Here is a 24,292-nt window from a genome sequence, read left to right as displayed (position 1 = left end):
CCAGAAACTGGGAGTACGGAGGCAGGAGAAGCCTCGAGAGAGAACCTGGTATTGTGGGGCACACCAACCCTCGCCCCACCTCACAGCTGGGTGGCTTCAAAGAGTCCCCATCAGCTCTGAGCTGGGCCAGTGGGCATCCGCTCAGGGTCAGGGTGAGAATTCCAAGAGACAGAGCATAAAAAGCTGGCACAGGGCCAGGCTCCCAACCCTGTTCCCCCATGTCTGTCCTCCCCACAGCCACCAGAGGGCGCCTGTCAACACCTGAATCAGGCCGTCCCTCCTATGCTCAGAACCCTCCCTGGCTCCCACCTGACAGCAAAAGTCTGATTCCTCCCTGTGGCCCACAAAGACCTGAATGCTCTCTGCTCTGTCCCTTCCCTGCTCTCCCCTCCTCCACTCTACCCCTCCTTCACACTCTCCTCTCACTCGTTCTGTTCTGCCACATAGCTTCCTCCAACACTGTAGGGTGCTGTCCTGCCTCAGGACCTTTGCACCTCTGGGCCCCACCCCTGACCTCTTTAGGTCTTTGCCTGACTCTCACTGTCTCAGGGCGGCCCTCTAGACCATTCTATTTTAAAAAAAAAAATTTTTTTTTTAATGTTTTATTTATTTTTGAGACAGAGAGAGAGACAGAGCATGAGCAGGGGAGGGGCAGAGAGAGAAGGAGACACAGAATCCGAAGTGAGCTCCAGGCTCCGAGCTGTCAGCACAGAGCCCGATGTGGGGCTCGAACTCACGAACCGCGAGATTATGACCCTAGCCGAAGTTGGACGCTCAGCCGACTGAGCCACCCAGGTGCCCCTAGACCACTCTATTTTAAATGGCAACCCCACGCCCATCCTGGCACCCCAGCCTCTTCCCGACAATAATATTTCACCATTTAACACACTATTCGTTTTCTTCTTTACTCATTTTCGGTCCCATCCCTTCCCTCCCTGCTTTCTGAGCATGTGGGGGCAGGGCTGGCTGGCTGCCCCACCCACTGTGGCGGCTCCAGTGCTCAGGACAGGGCCTGGCACACAGGAGGCTCCCCAAGGATGTCTGCTAAGTGAATGGATGGGTGGACGGATGGATGAGGATCGGCACCCAGCCCAGACCCAGGACCCCGCGGCCGGCCAGAGGCCCCGGCAAGCCAGGCAGAGGGTGGGAGACACGTACTGCAGCAAGGCTTTGGTTTTGCGAGTGGGGTCATCGGGCCGGAAGTTCTTGTACTCCTCCACCTCCTTCTCCAGGGACAGCAGCTGGCTCTGCAGCTTGCTCCGCAGGGCTGGCAGGGACTCCCGGATGTGGTTGGTCAGTTGCTATGGGACAGAGAGAGGCCAGAGGTCAGCACAGGCAGGATGCTGGGAAGGGGCAGGCCTGTTGCACTGGCAGGGGGCTGAGGACGAGATGGCCCCCTGCGCCCGGCGCACCCCCCGGCCTCGAGAGGAAGCAACAGGAGTCACACCCGTGCACGGGACCAGGAGAGGGGACACGTGCCGCCCCCAGCAGCGGGACGCCGTGAGCAGCCCCCTGGGCCTGCGCCGGGCAGATAACCAGGGTTTCTGGGCCACACGGCACACCGCGTGCTGACCCAGAACAGCCTCCCACGGGTGCTCCGGGGAGAGGCCCAGGGGGCCGCCAGTGGACCCACGTCCTGGAGGACTGGCCAGCGGGCCCCAGGACAACGGGCAGCTGTACAGACACAGGAACAGGTCCCAAAGCCTAAGGCAGAAACAGCTCCCCAGGGAAGGCACAGAACGGACGCAGGATGTGTGCTCCCTTCTGTGAAAGACAGGGAGAAAGTAAGAACATATTTTTAGTCGCGTGGACAGAGAGAAGGAAGCATCACAGGAAACAAATGTGGAAGAAAGGCCGGAGTGGGGCAGACGGGTGGGAAGGGGACACCTCTGCGGCCCCTTCTCTCCTGTTCTGCTTCCGAATCACGTGGATTTAAGCAGTCTCAAATTGTAAAAGGAAGCGGCACGGCAGATGAGGTTAGAGAACGAGCCTCAGGATGGGTGGGGAGAGAAAAAGTAAGGGGGAATGGTACACGGCACACAAATACAAGGTTGCTCAGGTGTCAAAAGAAACAAAGGGAAGGGAAGGCAAAGAAGGGGGGAGGGGGAGGGGAGGGAAAGGGGAGGGGGAGAGGGACAGGGAGGAGCAGGGAGGTGGGAGGAGGGAGAGGAGGGAGCTGGAGAAGGACAGGGAGGAAGGGGAGGGAGGAGGGAGGAAGGGGAGGGGGGAGGGAGGAGGGAGGAGGGACAGGAAGGAGGAGGGGGAGTGGGGAGGGAGGGGAGGAAGACACAGACACAGTGGCCTCTCCAGGCCCTGAGTGTCTCTAGAAGGAAGCCCACTTAGTGGTGACACTGGCCAACTCCCAGGAAGGGACCCACCACCAGATGGGAAGAAATGAGATATTCACTATATTTGGGCTGTGGGACTTTTTTTTTTTTCTCTTAACTATAATAAAAGAGAGAAAAGAGAGACAGAGAGGGAGGGAACAAAACAAAAAGCCATAAAAGCAGCTAGTACGCTAAAAGCGGAAAGAAGCATTTTGCCGTCATCTGTCCTACACCAGACAAGAATTTAGAGTATCCCTCAAGCTTGAAAAAAGGTGTGAGGGAGCCTGAGGCTCCAGCTCAGCACACTCTGTGGCAGGATTCTGACAGTCCCTCTGACACCCTCTGTGGCCAGGGGCAGTGTCCCAGACCCCCTGTGGGGCCTGCATGCCTTCTGGGGTGGGGATCTGAGCCACACGCCCCGCAGACCTTCCCTCTGGTGTCCGATCGCGTCTTAGAGCACGAGAGCGGCCCCGTTTCGTTCACAGGGAAAACAGGGGACAGGGGGGCCACAGCTCCCAAGAAGTGCCCCGATGCAGAGCCGCATCCCAGGAGGTCAGCCGGGCCCCGTGCCGGCTCCCACAGGAGGCCCCTGCCACCTGCAAGGGGGTTTTACTTCCTTTCCTCTCCCACAGCCCTCTGCCCAGGCCCACTGCTTCCTTTCCTGGAGGGCCCCTCCCACAGGGCACTTTCCTCTTTGCCCCTGAGCTGCCTTCTCTGCCTTCCTGTCCTGCACCAGCTTTTCATGGCCCGGCTGCTACCTAATACCTGATTGTGCATTCATCTGGTGACTTGTTCCGAATCTGTTCCCCGCCCCCCCCCCCCACATTAGAAAAATGTCTTCCCCGAGGACAGAGCCCTGCTCTTGTGTCACCACTGCATACGCGAAGAAACCATTCACTGTTGCTCTGATGCCTTCCCACCTTCCAGGAAGCTGCCACAAAGTCTCAAAGGGGAAGGTCTCGCCACCCTGGATGGGCAAACCAGGACAGACCCTGAGGACAGGCAGCAGCGTCTGTGACAGTGAGACTCCGCAATCCCCCATCAGGGACTTTCCTCTCCAGAGAAGTCGACAGGGGCACAAGATGAGGTCATTAACATGTTACTAGCGGCGGCCTCTATGCACCAGGAAGACGAGAAGATGGAGTCAGTCTCCAAAAAGAGACGGCTGAACAGACTGCATTCAGAGACCAGTATGCAGCTGCGAAAAGGAGTGAGGAAGGGTTCTTTTCTGCACAGCCAGCACTCCAGGAGATACTGCTGAGCAAAAAAATCCTCAAAAGCAAGGGGCGGGGGGAGGGTGGGGGGCGCATGGCGTCATTTACGGTAAGAAAGGGAGAGCAGTGATTCTCGGAAGGTCCTTTTCGCTTCTATGGACAGAAAGAAACGCAGGCAGTACCAACTGTGGGGCCCCGGAGGTGGAAGGAAGGGGCAGAAGGGGGCACCTCGCCGCACGTGTATCGATACCTGCGTTGTTCATAAACCCTATGAATGCATTCCGTGTAGAAAAACAAGAGAGCGGTAGAAAATGCAATACTGGAGCGGCCAGCACCTGGTACCTGCTGTGTTTCACGCAACGCACGCACTGAGCACTTAGCGGATGCCGCAGCCCTGGGGGGGCAGGGACGGTGATGGTTCCCAACTGACGAACGGACGCCAGAGGCTCAGAGAGGCTGGGCCACCCAGTCAGAGACTGGGGTGGGCTTCGGACCCAAGAAGGTCAGGCTCTACAGCGCTCCCGACGAGGTCCCGTCCAGCACTCCTGGCCACCCTGCCTCAGTGCCGGCCAGGCGTTTGTAACGTACGCAAACTTCTGGGTACGTGACTAGATCATTACAACGGTAATTAAAATAACAGGAACAGTAACCGTGACAGGAACAGTGCCACGACCCACTTACTGCATACCCACTCTCCACCAGGCCCCGAATCAGATGTGGACTGAACTCATTTTGCTAAAACGTGCGCCGGCTCTAGACCGAGGCCAGCATCACTGTGGACTGCACCTGCACAAAATCCCGGCTGTACCTGGTTCAGGGTCTTCTGCAGGTGTGGGGTGCCCATGCGGTCAGCCATGTGCCGGTAGGCTGGGTGGGAGAGGAAGAACTTCCTCTCGGCCGCCAGTGCCGTGCGGATGTCCTTCTTGCCCTCAATGTCCTTCTGGCTGCGGTTCACCACACCGATGTAGCCTGCGGGAGGAGAGGGGCAGGGGCCGTGCCAGGTGAGCCGAGGTGCCCGGGATGCCCACCGCGGACCAGGAACGGGGCTGGGCCAGGTGCAGGCACAGACAGGGACCCTGTCCCACAGGTCACTCGCGGACTGGGCCACAAGCCCCACTCATTACTCAGAAACTGGGAGAACACAAACGCAGAGTGCGGTCCTGGAAAGCAACAGAAGTATCTGCAGGAGAGGGGTGACGTCCGGCCTGATGTGAGGCGGGGGACGGAGAAAAGCTTTGGAGAAGACGAAACCCACAAACTGTGTTTTAAAGACAAGTGAGAAGGGGCGCCTGGGTGGCTCAGTCAGTTAAGCATCCGATTTCGGCTCAGGTCATGATCTCGCGGTCCGTGAGTTTGAGCCCCGCGCCGGGCTCTGTGCGGACAGCTCAGAGCCTGGAGCCTGTTTCAGATTCTGTGTCTCCTCGTCTCTCTGCCCCTCCCCTGCTCATGCTCTCTCTCTCTCTCTCTCTCTCTCAAAAGTAAATAAACACTAAAAAAAAAAAAAAAAAAATTTTTTTTTTTTTTTTTTAATAAAGACAAGTAAGAAAACCACTTCAAAAATAAGGCCAAGTTAGGAATACCTCATCTTGCCTGGTATTAAAACCTGTTACGTTTGAAAAGGTTGGGTACATTGGGGCATGTACGCCTGGAGAGATGAATGGAACAGAAAAGAAAAAAGTCCAAAACCACATGAAGGGCAGGTGGGAACTAATGGCTAATTCCTCAGAGCCAACGGGAGGAAGGTGGATCACTCAACGGCCACGGCCAGCAAAGGAACAAAGTTAGTTGTGGGGGCGCCTGGGTGACTCAATCGGTTAAGCGTCCAACTTTTGATTTTGGCTCAGGTCACAGTTTGCGGGTATGAGCCCCGTGCTGGGCTCTACGCTGACAGCACGGAGCCTCCTTGGGATTCTCTCTCTCTTCCTCCTCAGCTCGTGCACACGTATGTGCTTTTTCTCAAAAAAAAAAAAAACACATTAAAAAAAGACACGCAAAAACCCAAGCTGGGTGCCTACCGAACCTAATCCTCAAGGGATCACAGATCTATACACACACCATGAAACTGGAAGAGAACACGGGTGGTTTTCAGAGATGACTATATTTGGGTTAAAATTTTCTGAGCCAAGACACAAAGAAAATGGTAACCGTGACCATGTGAGGAATGGGACATGCAGGAAGGGCTGGGAGACCTTCTCCTTCACAGGCGGCTTTCAGTACCATTTCGGAATTCTTCACACATGGGAAACACACATGGGAAACAATATGTACCACAAAGATGCTAGCATGAAGAGAAGATCTGCCACGTTCGGACATGAAGAGAAAGGGGATGGTGTTCAAAAAGCCAGAACAGTCTCGGGTCCCTGCGTGGGGACGCGAGGCACTCAGCACACCAGCAGGGTGGGTGAGTGGATGTCACAGGACACTAAGAACTCAGCCTCGTGGCTGACCCATGGTAGGTGCTCAACAAAGCAGACGCAGGGACTGTCATTCACGACTGCTGACATAATCAGAGTCGGAGAGGTGGACTGGGGACAGGTGCACACATACGTACATCCCCCCTGCTTAGCAGCAGGCGTTGACGGTCTCCCTTGGGGGGAGGGGAGTGGTGCCTGCCTGCCTGCCCTTATTCCCGCCCAGTCTCGTGCAGGCCCAATTACTTTTCATCCTGTCCGCGTATGTCACTACGTCCATTTTACAGATGAGCGGAAGTGACCAAGGGGAGGTCACGGAGAGGGGCAGCCGGAGAATCAAGAGGGTGAACCCAGACCTGTGGGAAGCCCAAGCTCGCGATCATCCACACGACAGCAAACATGCCAACCGCACGGAGCAGAGACAGTGGCCTGGCTTGGATTTTGGTTCCCGAAGGTGCGAGAGTTCTGAGTCTTTGGGAAGCCAAGGAGAAGGTGGCAGCTCGAGAGACTCGAAAGGCCACGGGACAAGAGGGGAACACCGAGGGAGGGAGGCTGCGGGTACAAGTCGGGAGCAGGCAGACAGAGCCGGGAGAGGAAGGGCTCACCTTCTTGGACACAGACAGGAAGGCAGAGGGCAGATGCAGACAGCAGTGAGTGGGGAGAAAGGAAGCTGAGGAGGTCTGTGTCACCTGGCCCCCCCAGCGGCAATGCTGAGCCCAGGTAGCATCCTTCGGGGACCAAGATTTAGGCCTAGTGTGTGCAGAATGAGCACGCGGTCAGGGGGCTGGGGGAGGGATGGCAGAGGGTGTGAGGACACGTGGGGTCCTCTTCGGGCTTCAGCACCAATCCTTCCTTCCTAAGCCTCCAACAGTGACTCACTCTTCAGCTCGGGATCCTGGCAGCTAAATGGGTGTTTGGGTTCTGCCCTGACCACGTTCCAGCCTCCCCTGGGGGCCCCTCTCATCACTCAATGTCTCAGCAGGGCTGGGGGCAGGTGGAAACCAGGTTTTCCCCATGCCTATCCCAGACATGGAAGAGGGAATGCCTAGGGGCAAAAGAAAAGATCTACATGGTCCTGGCAACACCAACATGCCCCTAGGTGCCTACAGCTGACAGCAGATCCCGGAGGGAAGGAATGGGGCACAAGACGGAAGCAATTAAGAAAACAACCGCTTAGCGGCACCTGGGTGGCTCAGTTGTTAAGTGTCTGACTCCAGTTCAGGTCATGATTTCACGGTTCATAGGTTCAAGCCCCGCATCGGGCTCTCTGCTGTCAGCACGGAGCCTGTTTCAGATCCTCTGCCCCGTTCTCTTTCTGCCCCTCCCCCTCTAGTGCACGCACTGTCTCTCTCTCTCTGTCAAAAATAAATAAATATTGGGGCACCTGGGTGGCTCAGTCCGTTAAGCATCCGACTTCGGCTCAGGTCACGATCTCACGGTGTGTGAGTTCGAACCCCGTGTCGGGCTTTGTGCTGACAGCTCAGAGCCTGGAGCCTGCTTCGGATTCTGTGTCCCCCTCTCTCTCTGTCCCTCCCCGGCTCATGCTCTCTCCCAAAAACACATAAACATTAAAAAAATATATATATAACCAAACACCACCACCAACTAAAAGCCTAGATGGACACTCAACAACATGCCGCAGTGAAAAACAGGAATAACCTAACAAACAGGGATTGAGTAACAGCCCACACATCCTCCTAGAATGGATTCCACTGGACCCTCGGAAGTCGCTTTGAGGAAGGACCCTTGACAGTCGCCTGTCACGGGGAAATGCCCTGCTCTTCTGCTAAGTGAAATGGAAAAGTAGGTCGCAAAGTGGCATGACACTGGAGAGCTGGCATTCAAGAGCAGCTCTGTCACTTCCTAGTTTTTGAGAGCGGGAGCAAGGGATTTAGCTTCTCTGTGCCTCAGTTTATTCATCTACAAAATGGGGGTGGGAATAGAGCCACCTTGTTGGGACTGTTACCAGGATTCAATGGGCTGGTGTACATGAAGAGCACTGGGTACATAAGAGACACTTAATAAGTTTGTTTGTTTGAAAGAGAGAGAGAGAGAGAGAGAGAGAGAGCGCGCTCACAAGCATACCTGAGCAGGGGAGGGGCGGAGAGAGGGAGGGTGAGGATCCCAAGCAGGCTCTTCAGTGTCAGTGCAGAGCCCGAGGCAGGGTTCCATCTCGCAAACCATACAGTCATGACCCGAGACAAAATCAAGAGTCAAACGCTTAACTGACTGAGCCAGCCAGGTGACCTGGCTATTCTCATTTTTTGAAAATAAAAATATTTAGGCTGCTCCTGTCAGAAGATCTGAACTTGATCGTAAACCCAAACCTTATGAGACCTCCATCTCGATTTAATTACCAGTTTATAGGGAACTACAACTGGCCCAATCCCAAGTGTGGGACATGATCTGGTTTCTTACATCCACAAAAACAAAACAAAAACAAAAACAAAAACAAAAAACAGCACAGGAGACACAAAGGGGCTGGTGGGGGAGCTGTTTGACCAGAACTCAGGTATTTGTGTGTAAAATGATAGGATGCCAAGGATTTGCTTCATAATCCTCCCAGCAAGCAAATCAGGGGACATTCAGAGATCGAAATTAGCCGTGTTGGTAACCACCGAGGCTGGGTCCATGGGGGCTCCTCGTACTTCTCTCCCTACTTTCGAGAAGGTTTTTAAAAATGTTCATAATAAGGGCACCTGGGTGGCTCAGTCGGTTAAACATCTGACTTCGGCTCAGGTCATGATCTCCTGGTTCATGAGTTTGAGCCCTGCATCGGGCTCTGTGGTGTCAGCGCGGAGCCGTCTTTGGATCCTCTGTCTCCCTCTCTCTCTGCCCCTCCCCTGCTCATGCGTACTCTTTCTAAACTAAATAAACATCATAACAAAAGTGTTCATAATAGAAGGGCGCCTAGGTGGCTCCGTCAGTTGAGCGTCTGGCTCTTGATTTTGGCTCAGGTCATGATCTCAGGGTCTTGGGATAAAGTCCACCCTGAGTGTGGAGCTTGCTTGAGATTCTCTCTCTCTTTCTCTCTCTCCCTCTCTGCCCTTCTCCCCCGTTCATATTCTTTCTAAAAAATAATAATAAGGGGCATCTGAGTGGCTCAGTCGGTTAAGAGCCCGACTTCGGTTCGGGTCATGATCTCGTAGTCTGTGAGTTCGAGCCCCGCGTCGGGCTCTGTGCTGACAGCTCGGAGACTGGAGCCTGCTTCGGATTCTGTGTCTCCCTCTCTCTCTGCTCCTCCCCTGGTTCATGCTCTGTCTCTCTCACTCTCTCTCTCTCAAAAATAAACATTAAAAACAAATTTAAAAAAATAATAATAAAATAAAATTTCCTTTAGAAAACTATTCCTAATAGGGGCACCCGGGTGGCTCAGTCGGTCGGGCATCCGACATCGGCTCAGGTCATGATCTCATGGTTTGTGGGTTCAAACCCCATGTCGGGCTCTGTGCTAACAGCTCAGAGCCTGGAGCCTGCTTTGGATTCTGTGTCTCCCTCTCTCTCTGCCCCTCCTCCATTCTCTCTCTCTCTCTTTCTCAAAAATAAACATTAAGGGGCGCCTGGGTGGCTTGGTCGGTTAAGCGTCCGACTTCGGCTCAGGTCATGATCTTGCAGTCCGTGAGTTCGAGCCCTGCGTCGGGCTCTGTGCTGACAGCTCAGAGCCTGGAGCCTGTTTCAGATTCTGTGTTTCCCTCTCTCTCTGCCCCTCCCCTGCTCATGCTCTGTCTCTCTCTGTCTCAAAAATAAATTAAAAAACGTCAAAAAAAAAAAAAAAAAACCATTAAAAAAAAAAGGTTAAAAAAGTGCTCAGAAAGCAAGCATGAAAATTAATAGAAATTATGAATCCTGAGGAACTTTTTGGGAGGAGAGCCACAAAGTAAGAACTAGTGGGAGAGGCCGGGCTGTGGATGACTTTGGTTTTCTTTTCCCGTAGGCTTGTTTATGTCCCCCAAGTGAGCAGGTGTTAAAAGTGAACGTATACACGTCAGAGGAAAAAGATATGTACATGGAGGCGTGAAGACAGAAGGGTTTGTACTGAAATGGAAAAGCAGTTACTCTGGGCGCTGGGGAAGCAGGCAATGCTGAGTGTTTATCTGTGCGTACTTCCTGGCATCTGCCCAGGTTTCGGTAACGATAAGGACAAAAACAAATAGCACCGGAACATACATCCAGCCGCTCCGCCCCTTGGCCCCCGGCTCCCTGCCCAGCCGCACCTCTTCTCAAGGGGAGCAACTTGTTTTCCAGGACGTCCCTGGCGTCAGTGCCTTCATCCATCAGGTCGAGCTTGGTGATGACGCCAATGGTCCGCAGGCCTGAAAGAGCCCAGAGGTCAGAGGTCGCCGTGAGAAAGGAGTCCGGGCTGGCAGCCTGGGGGTCCCCACTTCTAGGCTGTGAGACCTGGGACGAGCCATAACGTCCCCTGCCTGGACCCCAGTTTCCCTCATGTCAAGAGAAGACAACAGCCACACCGATCCCAGTGGGGTGTCCATGAAGATCAACGTGGCTTGTGACACATGTTCTATCAGTAAATACTGGCCACCGTCACGGTCATTCCCATGATCTGCGACAGCGTCTTGCTGCTGTAGTGCCGGGGAAACCTCACGGAAACCCAAATCCCAGGTCAGTCTCCATGCTGTGCCGAGTCACCTGCCAAGTCCCAACATGATACGCAAACCCACGGCGACTGTTTCTAGGGTTACCTTTCACCTGAAGGCCAAAATTCCACTCTGGGAACCACCCCCATCGAATTCCTCCTGTCTCCGGGTCACCTAGACAAGGGAACCCTCCTAGCAAAGCTACACGCCTACAGATCAGTGCCCCTGCTGGCGCGGAAGGATCTTCTCCGTGCTAGTGCGTGTGTGGACGTGGACGTGTGCACGTGTGACGCGCGGGAGGCCCAGAGAGACCTCCGGAGGGTGCCGAGGGGGGCAGCGAGCACAGCCGTGCGCTCCCTGGGGCCCCTGCCCGTTCACATGCGGCAGTGTGAACCTCTGAGCCTCTGAGCCGGCATCACCTTTCTGGAGGGCAAAGCAGCCACAGCCGTGAACACCCACAAGGCTTGCCAGGGAGGGAGGGGGGAGGCGGACAGAGTGCAGCAGAGGGATGTGACTGGGGCTCCCACTGACTCTATTGGAAATGTCGGATTTCACCGCAGGATTGTTTATGAAAGACCAGAAATGACCCAAATGCTCAAGAACAAAGAATGGGCAAGAGTGGCCCATTCGGTGGATGCCACGTAGACGTGTCCCTATGAGACCAGAGAAACATGCACACACGTTACGGAAAAAATCAGGAAAGACCACCCCGTTTTTTAAAACGTGAGTATCCACGGAAGAAGAAACTCTGAAAGGTTATTTACCAACCGTGGCCATTGGTGTCTCTGCGGCGGGAGGGGAGCGGTCACTTTTCAGGTTCTAGATTTTACAGTGTGGACATGTTGGTAACGGTGATGAATTATGAATACTTTCGAAGCCAGAAAAATGCTCTCTTCAAGGAAGAACGCCAGCATCAAGGTCACAAGTGGCACATAACTGTACCCGTCCCCACTCTCTCACTGCCCGGTCAAGCCTCCGCGGTATGTGTCACAACCACGCTCCGTTCCGTGGGACTGGAGTCGGGGCACAGGGAAGCCGTGGAGGGCCGGGGGCAGGGGCGGCCTCTCCCGGGAGAGCGTGCCTGCCCAGGACGACCACGGGGACACAGCACGTCCTTCGCGGGACCAAGAGTCTCAGCGCGTAGCCCTCAACTCTGAGGAGCTCCCACTCCAGTGCACGAAAGGGCCGTCAGCTGCCTGCCCTCCCCGGCCGCCCTCAGGCCTGAGCAGGGCTGGAAACCAGGCAGTGGAGCCCCAGAGCCTGTCCTTCCCCAGCTCCTCCCTGGTCCCCGACTCCCTCCAAACCACGGAATGAGGCAGTCGGAGGGCATTTTCCAAAATGTATTTGAGTGTGTGTCCCACTCCACACAACCTTCAACACGCTCAGGGCACACCCAGCTGCCCACGGCAGCCACCAAGGCCACGGAAGGTCTGTCCCACCCCACCCTTGCCCCACCTGTCCTCCCTTCGGTTTGCTCTGCCCCGGCCACACTGGCGTCGTGTCCTGGGCACCCCAGGCTCAAATCGTGCCTAGCCTAGCTGGCATCGCTGTCCATTTTCCTGGGTTCTGCCTCTTTCTGTCGTTCATCATTCTGGTCTTGCCTGAAACCTCTCATCTTCAGAGGCCTCTGACCCCCCTCCCATCCCAGCTCTCTCAAACGGCCTGATTTTCCTCTGGGTGCCCACTTCTGGCTGAAACTGTCCCACTTGCTTCTTTCCTTGCTGTCTTCTGTCTCCCCCGCTGGAATGTCAACTCCCCAGTGGCAGGGACCCTGTCCATTCTGTCCCCTGTAGGGTTTCCAAGGACAAAGCAGAGCCCGGCACAGAGCAGGTACTTAACGGACATGTACTTAATAAATGGAAATGTCTGACCTGGAATGCCCCGGGCAACAGATGCCACAGTCCCCGCTGCTCCCTATCGCCCCACTGGGCTTCATTAGCTCATCACCCTCATACCCCCTCCCCCACCCCGCCTGGCCCCTGAGCAGTTACAGGGACTCTCCAATCCTCTCAGCACTCAGTAGTGCTACACGTTAGGATCGCTGGTGCCATTTTGACAGAGGGGACCAAGCCTCGGAGAAATGCCCAAATGCCACCCAAGAGCCTCCCAGGGGCAGCCCTCTAGCACTGTTGGCCCCGACGGGAGATGCTGTATCCCAGAAGGGCCTTTTCCTAGGGGTCATGTGCCAAAGGGAATACCAACAACTTGGAATCAAGGATGCGGGGCAAGTTGCCATGCTCGCAGGCACCCAGCAGGGGAACTTCCGGTGTAGGGCTCAGCGGTTACCTTGGGGGTCGACCTCCTTGGCCAGCTTGAGGGCATCTGAGTTGGCCAGGTCCATGTTGGCAGGGGTGACGGCGAGGATGAGACTGCTCTCCCGGCTGATGAACTGCAGGATCATGTCCTTGATCTGGTACTCGATATCTGGGGGCTGGTCCCCCACGGGCACCTTGGTGATACCCGGGAGGTCGATGAGGGTCAGGTTCAACACTGATAGGGAAGCCAGAGGGGAAGGTCATCAGACAGAGGAGGGGAGGCTCGCACAGCCCCACAGCTACCCAGCCCGCTTCTCCAAATGCTGGGGGGGGGGGGGGGGGGGGGGGGCGGGGGCGGGGGTGGGGGGAATCGAGCCACAGGATCCCTCCTGTCCTCCAACCAGATTACACCCTCGGATCCGGTAGGTAGGTCCTCTTCCAGGAACCCCTCCTCCAGACGGCCTCTCTCTCTAGTGTAGTGATACAGTTTTAAATCGGGACATTTGCTGGAATTGCTCTCAGTGGCTAAATAAATCCCAGCCCATCAATTCAGCCATGACCAAAGGCTGTTGTTTACCAACGTTTACCATAAAAAACAAGAAGATGCTACCCTGATAAGAGGGTAAGAGACACCCTCGGGAGATGTATCCGCACAAAAAAGTGGCAGTTTATATTATGCTACAATTTGAGTAAAAGTGGTAAAAGACACACATGTGATACACACGCATACATATAATTATTCACTTAGGCATTAAAACATAACATCTATTTGTAATACTGAGGGCGGGGAGGGATTTCACTACACACGCTTTTGTCATTTTTGAGCCATGTACAGGCATCATTTATCCAAAAATAAGTAAATGTAAAAACTCCTCTCAAAGAACTCATACTGAGGAGTTAAGAGTCTGCTGGAATATTCCCCAAATGCCATCAGAGTTAGAAATCCATGCCCCAGGGCAGTCGTACATGGCGGCAGAGTTTTTAAACTCAGAACATTTTGCAGGGAAGACTGGCTTTCTGGCTCCTCTGCAAGATCCAGAAGCCCTGGCTCCCCTGGGCTGGAGTCATTCTGTGGCCCCCATCTCCTGGAAGCCACACTGCGGCCACCCTTTTCCCAGGAGCGCACGGCTGCAATTTGCCCCAGTCACCACCACCCCCAACCATCTTCCCAGCTGAGACTGATCCCTCGAAACCATGTCCCTGTCAAAAGTGGGAAAACAGGGGTACCTGGGTGGCTCAGTCATGTAAGTAAGTGGCTGACTTCAGCTCAGGTCATGATCTCACGGTTCGTGAGTTCGAGCCCCACATCAGGCTCTGTGCTGACAGCTAGCTCAGAGCCTGGAGCCTGGAACCTGCTTCGGATTGTGTCTCCCTCTCTCTCTGCCCCTCCTCCACTCATGCTCTTTCTGTCTCTCTCTCTCAAAAATAAACATAAACAAAAAAGGGGGAAGACAGAGATCAAGAGGGCTGTGTGCGCGTGAAGAAACATGGAAGGGGTTATATTTTTCATCAGGGTGCTTTGGACCCGACTTCCCTCTGCCCCAGAGCGTCTGTGCCTGTGTTGCCTACCGTGTGGCGAGTAGACCCGCAGGTTGATGGGCACTGGGGAGATGCCTTTGTTGGTCCCCGTGACCCTGTCGGTCTCCGCTTCGATCTCCTGTCGGACTTCATCAAAGTCTGTAAACTTTTTGGACTTACAGTGCAAAAACTCGGCATATTCTGAAAAAGGAAGAAGGAAGTTCAAAATGGGAGGGAGCAGCAGTCTTGCTGTGGGTAGGGGGCAGATGGCCTTCTGGGACAGGTGTCTCATCAAGCAGGGAAAGCGTGGCATTGGTCACAGGTGCTCCAGGAATTTGGGGAACAACAGAGTCGTTCTCGCAGTGAGTACTGGGGGGGGGGGGGGGGCCGCTTCTACAGGCCGAGTCTCCCACCAGACCTTGAGTTCCTCAAGGAACAAAACCAGTGAAGATTCTGTCCCTGGGGGATGGAAACTCTCTGTGAAGTATTTTGTGAAACCACGCGTCGTGACAAACTCCAAGAAAAACAAAACAAAAAAACCAACAGGTGGGTGTAACCAGCATCTGTGATTTTTTGATGAACAGAAGAGGAAATGCCGGCATGCGTCACCGGACCGCGGGGGGTGCCCATGTGATGAAGCTTCCGCTCTGCTGTTAGACGTGAGACTGGGTCCAGAGTCATGATGTTAGAACCTCCCTTGCTGTGGGTCAAAGAGAAGCCACCGTCCTTAGAGGGGTCGAAGCTGCCAGCACTCTCCAGCTTGCCAAGAGCCCAGACGCACATCCATGGGACCCATCTGTCCTTCCTCCCCAAGGCATGTGGCACAGTATGGAAAGGGAGACACCACTGTGGCCTCACCAAAGCCCATCTCACTGTCTCTCCTCATCTGGCTGTTCACAGGGTCCCCCACCTAGACGTGAACCGCTCAGGAGAACCGCTTTCTGGGCAGGGTCTCATGTGGACACAGGAGGCCTCTTCAGGCCTTGCGAGCCCAGGGTACCTACAAGCCATACTGATGCCGAGGTGCGGGGCCACAAGGAAGGGACTACCAGTTAGCGGCGGTCCCATCAGACACGGGATAAGGCAAGAATAAAATGTGTTCATCCTAAGGTGTAGGTACTGAGCCTACAGGCGTTCGCTGTACAATTCCTCGACTTTTCCCGATGTGCGTATTTTCATAGTAAATGTTGGGCTGGGGGCGGCCTGCAGGCTCAGAGACCGTGGCTCTGCAGTGACGCCGAAGAGATGGAAGGAAATCACGCCGGCAAACAGCCCAAAGAACCGGACTGCGACGGACAGGCCAAGAGGAGAACTAGAGATCGCCTCCACGGTCAGCAGGTCAGCAGGAGACGTGGTTACACACATCGCAGCACAGACATACCGTCCGCTGCGAAGGATCGGTACAAAGGATGGGGGCGGAGCCCCACGACGAGAGAAAACCAGGCAGGTCTAGAATCTCTCCCCAGACACAAGGCAGAAAGAAATGAGCACAAAGGGGGTCGCCACCCCACCTCCGTGACCTAATAAACCGTGGCTGACATTCGGCCCCTGCTGGCTCTAGCCAAGCCCTGCGTGTGGTCCCCTGTGCCCCTCGAGAGCGAATACCTTAGGCAGGCATCTGCATGATGCCCGTTCCACAGATGTGAAAACGGAGGCCCAGAGAGGTGAAGTGACTTGGCCCAAGCTCGGTGGGGGGGGCTGGGATTTGGAGTTCAGAGAATCTGTCTCCAGGTGGTGGCTCTCAAGTCACGTGGCCTTTGTGAGGCCACCGGCAGGCTGTTAACCTCTCTGCTTCAGGGCAGGGGGACTCTGTGGGCTCGGATCACCGAGCACCACCTCCACCATGGGCGCTGGCCCTGGGGAACAGGGGCCATGAGGACACTTGCTGGAGGGTCTAGTCACAGCCCCTGCCCCGCCCCCATCAGCCGACCCAGTTCCCAAGGACAGTCGCGCTCTAGCCCTCCACAGGGACCAGAGGAAACGCTTGACTGCTCTTCCGGCAGCGGCCACCAGAAATGGCACAGTCCCCCAACCCCCCACAGCATACCTCAGTTCTCATCCGGCTCAAGGCCCTGGGCTCGGCACCCACCGGAAACGACCCCCCTTGCAGGAGCACAGCCACGGGGAAGGGACTGGGGGCCGGGACACAGGCCCTCTCCCCTGTGCACCCTGCTCTTCCAGGCCCTGGTCCACCTCCTCCAGGGCCTGTTGCCTCTCCCGGGAAGCCTTCCTAAACTCCATGCCACCTGACACTTCATCCTGCATCTTGGGCCTCCTCCCCAGTCAGGGCCAGGTCACCCTGGGATTGTGTTTATGGGACCAGGACCTGCCGGCTATGGCCCCTAGAGTCCAGGGGCAGCCTCCCCTTCTACCAACTCCTTCATTGGCAGGATGTGAGACGGTGCCAGAAAACCATAGCTTCTTTTTTTTTTTAAGGTTGATTATTCATTTTTTCAGAGACAGACAGAGCGTGAGCGGGGGAGGGGCAGAGACAGAGGGAGACAGAATCCCAAGCAGGCTCCAGGCTCCAAGCTGTCAGCACAGAGCCCGACGCGGGGCCCGAACTCACGGACGGCAAGATCATGACCTGAGCTGAAGTCAGACACAGCCGACTGAGCCGCCCAGGCGCCCTGAAAACCATAGCTTCTTCCCCAGGAAGCCAACAGGCAGCAGAAACCAAGAGGAAGTTTCAGGAGGCTGCTGGGCTCATCCCCCTCACAGCCCGCTTTACTGGGCTCCTTGTCACTTTAGAACCATGTGCTGGATTCCAGGGTTGATATTAACATTAAAAAGCTTCCACCAAAAAAGGAAAAAATAAAAGCTTCCTCCAAGCCTGATTTCCCCCACAACACTGACCCTCGTAAAGCCGGACCTCAGCCCTCATTCCCTCAGAACCATCTATGGCTCCCAGCTAACCACATCCCCGGCTCTGACTTCAACTCACTCTCCTCCAGCCACTCTGGGCTTCTGCCTCAGGGTCTTTGCACTGGCTCTTCTCTCTTCCTGCAGGCTCCCTCCCTCACCTCCTTCAGGTCTGTTCAAGTGTCACCTTCTCCAGGAGGTCTGTTCTGGCCCCCACCCAAGATGACAAACCTCTCCAATCTCTTTCCTCCTTCTCTGCCTTATGACCCTCCAAACATGGCTGCCTTCTAACAACGCTGACCTTCTCATCCTGTGTCTTTCCTGGCTCCCTATTAGAAGGGCCACCGTACAGGGCAGGGATCTGAATCTGCGCTATTCACTCCGTGTCCCTGGGCTTCCCTCTGAGTATACCTACTGAAGTGCTCAATAATTGTATGCGTGAGTGAATGACTACCAGAAAGATAATATGGTCCCTGGGGTGCTTGGGTGGCTCAGTTGATTGGGCGTCCCACTTAGGCCTAGGTCACGATCTCGTTGTTCCTGAGTTCGAGCCCCACATCGGGCTCTGTGCTGGGGGTTCAGAGCCTGGAGCCTGCTTCGGATTCTGTGTGTCTCCCTCTCTCTGCCCCTCCCCCGCTCATGCTCTGTGTCTCTCTCAAAAATAAATAAAACATTAAAAAATAAAAATAAATAATAAATAAAATATGGTCCCTGCTTCAGCTCTATAAGGGGGCCCAACTCCAAGGCCATCAAGCTGTATATATGGGAGATTGGGCAGGGACGGGGGCACTGGCAAGGCCACCTGCTGTTTTCTCCTCCCTGCGTCCCTCCCTCCCTCCGTCCCTCCCTCCCTCTCTCTCTCTCTCTCTCTCTTCCTCCCTCCTTCCTTCCCAAGCTCTTCTTGACCATAGAGGCCCAGTCCTGAGCTGGGCTCTTGGTCTGGTGGGACGATGGATGCTGCACAAGCATGTCACGGCAGGTGCCACAGACACTCAAAAGAGACCCAACACACCAGAATCTGGAGGGTGGGGACCTCCTGGAGGAGGTAACACGACTCCAGCCCCCCGCCCTGCCCTGCCTGCCCCGCCATGATGGAGGCAGGCAAGGGCAGCGGTGGGCAGAGAGCATCCCTGAGGATGCTCTGGGCCCAGGGCATCTGGGGAAGGAGGGAAGGGGAGGGGGCAGCCTCCCTGAGAAACAGGTGGGCAGGGCTTTGCCCGGGGCGCCACTGCCCTGTACTTGCCAGAATGCTAATGATTTTTTTAATGATCCCGTCTCAGAGAACAAGTCAGAGGCCTTAAGGCTGAGCTCAGAGTCTGGGATGACTGGAGACTCCCTCTCACCTCGTCCCCAGAAGCCATGCACCTCTGTCCCCATCCCAGCTGCCATGCTTGCTAGCCCTCGCTTGCTCATGCACAGATGACCCGGCCAGTCCAGTCTGGTCCCGCCGGTCCCTGTCCCCTGCTGTAGCACTGACAGCCACACACCCGCCACTGCTACCCTGCAGAGCCACACCCTTCCTCGGGAGGACGGGCAGCCCCGGGGGTTCCAGGGACCCGGCCCAGGGCCTGGAACACTCCAGGAGTGAAGCAATAACCTGGGCCCTTGTCCAGCACTCGTGCTGCTGACCCAGAGGCGCCAGCCACCCTCTCCCACCGCAGGGCTTCCCGCCAGCATCGTAACTGTGGGGACAGTGAATGCACTTCTGGCTTTTTTCTAGAAAGAGGCTCTGCCCTCCCTCCAGGACTTGTTCCCTCATCTCCTTCAGGTCTCAGCTCTAAATACCTCCTCCGGGAGGCCCACCCAGACCACCTGGGACCCAGGAGATGCCCCGGCACTTTGCCCTCTCTTCCACGGCGCTCCTTGCACCGACACACCACGTGCTCAAGTGTCCCCTGCTAAGGCTGGAGCTGCAAGTGAGCACTTAGCTTCCGTCACCACTCTCCCCGGTGCCTGGTGCCTAGTGGCTGTCTAATAAAACTTATTGAGGGACCTATTAAAAATCATTAGGTGCCACAGCCTAGGAGGACATCACTCTCTCGAGTCCCAAGTATGTCCCCATTGTGCTAAACAGCCAATCCCCACATTGGGCATCTCCCAGGCCCTTCAAGAAAGTGTCCTCAAGAGGCGCCTGGGTGGCTCAGTCGGTTAAGCATCCAACTTCAGCTCAGGTCATGATCTCATGGTTCGTGTGTTCAAGCCCCGTGTCGGACACTAGTGCAGAGCCCGCTTGGGATTCTCTCTCTCTCTCTCTCTCTCTCTCTCTCTGTCCCTTCCCCCACTGGCTCATTTCAAAATAAACTTAAAAAAATTTTTTAAATTAAAAAAATTTATTTAAAAAAAAAAAAGAAGAAGAGCCCTTAGAAGGCAGATGACGAGTACATGTGTCCACCCTCTGGGTATCAGACCACCCAGGGCCCAAGGAAGCAGCCCCATGACAGTGGCCCGGTTCCCTCAGGCCTGGCTTCGTGAGGCGTCTTAGGGCCCTCCTGTTTTATTTTTATTTATTTATTTTTTTAAATTTTTTAACGTTTATTATTTTTTTTTTTTTTTGAGAAGAGAGAGACAGAGCATGAGCAGTGGAGGAGAGAGAAAGACGGAGACACAGAATCTGAAACAGGCTCCAGGCTCTGAGCTGTCAGCACAGAGCCCGACGCGGGGCTCGAACCCACGAACTGTGAGATCATGACCCGAGCTGAAGTCGGACTCTTAACCGACTGAGCCACCCAGGCGCCCCAGGGCCCTCCTGTTTTAAAGGAGCTGGAGGAGGTCCACAGGACCGAAGAAGGCACCCTCCCCACCCCGTGGGCAGACTGTGAAATGCCCAAGTTCTGCCGGAGCAACCCAGCCTTCAGCCCAGCCCCTCCAGCCTGGAAAGGCTGAATCAGGCACCATGACGTGTGGGAAGGTGACAGGAGAGAGAGATGGGCGTGCCTAGCCCCTCCCAGCCTCGCCCTCCTCTCAGTGCCTCAGTTTCCCCAAAGGAAATGAGACAACACAGAACCCAAGTGTGGGGCTGCTACGACATCAAATCCCACACCGCCAGGCCCACGGGGACTAGCTGAGCTGCCAGTCAGGGGAGGCTGCCTCGGGGTCTCAGGAGGGCGGTGCAAGGAGGAGCCCTGCCCAGGTATTCATGGGACTTGGCCCGTCCCTTCCCCATTCTCAACCCAGGGAGGAGCGGAACTGCCAGGCTGACTCCTGATGGTGGGAGATGGGGTCTGCCTTCCCCAAAGCTGGCGTCGACAGGCATGCTGGCCCGGGGTCAGGAGGGACTCGAACGCACTCGGGCGAGCCTGAGTACCACGCGATCAGATAGAGCCAACCGAGGCGGACGGTGCAGAGGCTTCAGCCAACCAAGAAGAGGCAAAGCGTGTGACACCTCCCAAGGCTGTTGGGTCCTCAAGCTCCCTCGGATTTGAGACAAGTCGTGAAGACCTCCCAGTCTAGGACGCACGGCCGCTGGGAAGGCGTGCTACTGTGATCTACAGTAAGAAATACACATTTGGATTTCCACTCTCCATTTTTGACACCGGGCTCCTAAAATCCTCGAATCCTCGGAATGTCCTAAGTGATTAAGAGCCATAAAGGTGTCTAAACATTCATAGCCAGCCCCTCTCAATGACACATTAGTTGAATGAGGTGACTTTTGGAAAGCACTTAAGGAAGGGGGCTGTGCCAGGGGGACCAATTTATGTGATCAGAAGGCTGGAGCTTTTAGTCCCGCCCTACCCACCCCCCCACTCCGGGGAGGGGAGAGGGGGGAGGGGGGAGGGGCTCCAGGATGAATCAATCACCAAAGGCCAATGATTCAATCAATCGTGCCTGCGTAATGAAGTCTCCATAAAAATAAAACCCGAAGGACGGGCTTCGGAGAGCTTCCCGGCTGGTAAACACATGCAGGAGCCGGGAGAGGGGCGCCTGGAGACGGCATGGAAGCCCCGGCCCTTCCCCACACTGCCCTGCGCATCCCTTCCGTCGGGCTCTTCCTGGGTTGTCTCCTTCACACCAGCCACCCATCCAGTGAGTGATCTGTTTTCCCGAGCTCTGTGAGCTGCTCTGGCAAATTAATCGAACCTGAAGAGGGGGTCGTGGGAACCTCACTCAGATCTACGGCCAGGGGGCGAGACGCACAGGTGACAACCCGGACTTGTGACGGGCAGTGGGGGCGGAGGACGACGGTCTGGTGGGACTGAGCCCCCATCCTGTGGGATGTGACACTCTCCCCAGGCAGACAGTGTCAGAACGGAGCTGATCGTAAGCCATGCGGTGAATGTCCACTGAACACGTGGCAAACCCCACACCACGTACTGGAGAAAGTGACAGCCCCAGTTGGCATCCTGGCCCTGTTTCCTCATCAAGACACAAGGCCATGCCCCGAATGCTGCAGACTCTACCAGCTTTATAGAAAAGGCCCTGCCAGGGCCAGGCCCAGAGGACAGGTGCTGGAGAAAGGGTTGTTGACAATCCCACAACAAAGCAGATCCGTGCTTTCTGCCACTGACTTTTGGGGGGAGAAAAACCATTAAGAATACCGGAATGAGATGAGGCTACCTGAGGATGAACCGAGGGAGCAATGATGGGGTGGGGGGCTGGGGCTCACCCAGGGGAGGAGGAAGGGGAGAAGGAAGGTGAGGCACGATGTTCCAGGGAGGGAGCGCTGTGGGGGCAAAGGCGTGGAAGTGTGAATGGACGAGCCGATCTTGAGGGTGAGTGAGCAGGGGGATTGTGGCTCCAGCTAGGGAGCAGGAGGAGGTGAGGTCCCAGAGTTCAGCAAGGCCCTGTCGGGGTCACAAAGCTTTAAAAAGGAAGCTGGGAGCCACCCCCTCTCTGGTCCCTGAAGCAACAGTCAAGGTCAAGGGAAGGGAGGCTCAGGAGGCCACATTCCACACCAGAACAGTCCCTAGCACCCAGGGTTTACAAGGCCAGGGGTTCTTCCCAAGGAGAAGCAGGGATCACCCGTGAGCCATCAAACTTCCTGGTGGCTGTGGTCTTAGGGTAATTTTTTTTTTTTTTTTAAAGATTTTATTTTTAAGTAATCTCTATGCCCAACATGGGACTCAAATGTACAACCCTGAGATCAAGAATCACATGCTCTACTGTCTGTACTAGCCAGGTGCCCCATTCAGTCTTAGGTAATTTTTAAACTAAGCAGATTAAAAGTCTGGGGTGCCTGCATGGCTCAGTTGGTTAAGCATCTGACTCTTGATTTCAGCTCAGGTCGTGACCTCAGGGTTGTGAATTCAAGCCCTGGTGTTTAGGCTCCAAAATGGGCATGGAGCTTACTTTAAAAAAAAAAAAAAAAAAGTTACAAGTAATGGCTCACCAAGAGCAGTCTGGACCAGAAGCCAGCATCACTGGATGTCACAGGCATCAGAAAGGAGGGCTGAGGCCCAGCCTCCGAGTCACATCGTGGGACCCCAGACCCTACAGGAGGCGGCAGGCACACCAAAGCCACATGGGGTGCCAGGGCCACAAAGGGGGGTACCACTATCACCCCCATTTTACAGATGAGGAAGCTGAGACACAGAGAGAGAGGCCACCTGCCCCAGGCCCCAGAAATAAGGGGTAGCTGCCTGGCTCCGGAGTCCTGTTCTCGGGAGTCAGCGGGACAAAAGTCTATTCTCTAGAAGCAGTGCAGCCCCACGTAGCCCCTAGAGGGCCCTCTACCAATCAGCACGTCCCACACGACACTCAGCTTCCTCCCTCCTGCTAGTGGGGTGTCCCGCCTCCCACCCAGCCCAGGCACCTCTGCTGTTCATCGCCCTGGACCCCCACCTCAGGGTCACTCTAGACTGCCCTTCACCCTCACCCACAGCACTGCCCTGGGCCAGGCCTCATGACCTCTTGCCTGGCTCTAGACTAACCTCTCCCTGGCCTCCCTGCCTGCACTCCTATCTCTGCCCATCCTTCCTCCACAAGGCAGCCAGGGGCTGAGCCAGTTTTTCCCCACCCAAGTGCTCCCGGGGCTCTCACTGCCTGAATCCATCACCAGACTGCCAGGCCACATCACCTGCCTCCTGCCTCTCCCCCCAAGCCCCACCTCATAACTTTGCACATGCTGTTGCCCCGGCCCAGAATGTTCTCCCAAAGTAGATCCAATGTCCAATATACTCTCCCACACCCCCTGCCCTTTCCCCTCTCAGCCTGACCACAGCGTCCCCTGTCTGCCACTCCATGCTGCCTCCCTGGCATCCAGCTGAGGTTGAGCACAGAGTGGGCACACATCTACTGGCAGCAGTAAAAGACTGGAGGGATGCCTCAGTGGCTCAGTTGGTTAAGCGTCCAACTACAGCTCAGGTCATGATCTCACAGTTCGTGAGTTTGAGCCCCTCACCGGGATCTGTGCTGACAGTGCAGAGCCTGCTTCAGATCCTCTGTCCCCTCTTCTCTCTGCCCCACGCCTGCTCATGAGCTCTCTCTCAAAAATAAAAGTTAATGAAAGAGAGAGAGAGACTGGAGACGCCACAGTCAGGTGGGGAAAGAGGAGTATGTGAGCTGAGACACAGCTCCATATGGGACACCTGGGCCTCTCTCCCGACCTCCACCACCAGCCCAACAGGATCCAACCGTGACCCTATCTCCATAGCTGCCACCCTGTCCCTACATGTCCCCAGGCACCACTTCCATCTCCTCTGGGTCCCCTACCCTGGGCTGGCTCCCATGGTCTCTTTTTCACCAGCAGCCACGGGATCTGATCAAGTGACACCTCGGCCTCAGGGTGCACTCCACCATGTGTGTTTCAGGCTGGGCTCTCACGGTGACCCTCCTGAGTGCTCTCAGGCAAGTGGCCTCATCTCTGGAAGCCTCAGTTCCATCCTCTGTAAAGCGGGGGTGACGGGAACAGAGACGCCAGCATCAGTCCGGGTCAGGCACTAGGCTGATGTGCACCCTCAGAGTTTCTGCCTTCACTGCTCTTCACATCTACCACTTTCTGCTGGGAAGGAGAGTTCCCATCAGCCTCAGCTCCAACATCACTTCTTCAGAGATGCCCCGGGATGTCCCACCCTCCAGATGAAGTTAGTCACCCACCCCTCTCTACACACACACTCCCACCTGGTGGGGACCAGGACTGCCTGTCTCCCTGCTGGTCTCACCCCAAGTCTCCCA

The 24,292-nt window shown here is 55.5% G+C and overlaps 1 protein-coding gene across 8 annotated transcripts in view; it reads right to left on the bottom strand.

Moving 5' to 3' along the window:
- Positions 1-24,292, bottom strand: part of DNM2 (dynamin 2) — an 89,339-nt gene that overhangs the window by 30,672 nt on the left and 34,375 nt on the right. For all 8 annotated transcript variants that reach the window (XM_042928429.1, XM_042928426.1, XM_042928428.1 and 5 more), the window contains exons 3-7: positions 14,372-14,521; positions 12,834-13,037; positions 10,167-10,265; positions 4,350-4,510; positions 1,159-1,301 (exon numbers count right to left, since the gene is read on the bottom strand). In XM_042928429.1, coding sequence (XP_042784363.1) covers positions 1,159-1,301; positions 4,350-4,510; positions 10,167-10,265; positions 12,834-13,037; positions 14,372-14,521 — 757 coding nt within the window. The remainder of the gene's footprint in view (positions 1-1,158; positions 1,302-4,349; positions 4,511-10,166; positions 10,266-12,833; positions 13,038-14,371; positions 14,522-24,292) is intronic.

The sequence above is a fragment of the Panthera leo genome, chromosome A2, assembly GCF_018350215.1.
Source record: "Panthera leo isolate Ple1 chromosome A2, P.leo_Ple1_pat1.1, whole genome shotgun sequence".
Lineage (NCBI taxonomy): Eukaryota > Metazoa > Chordata > Mammalia > Carnivora > Felidae > Panthera > Panthera leo.
Note: the sequence above shows the minus strand (reverse complement) of the source record. Positions and strands in the feature narration are given on the sequence as shown.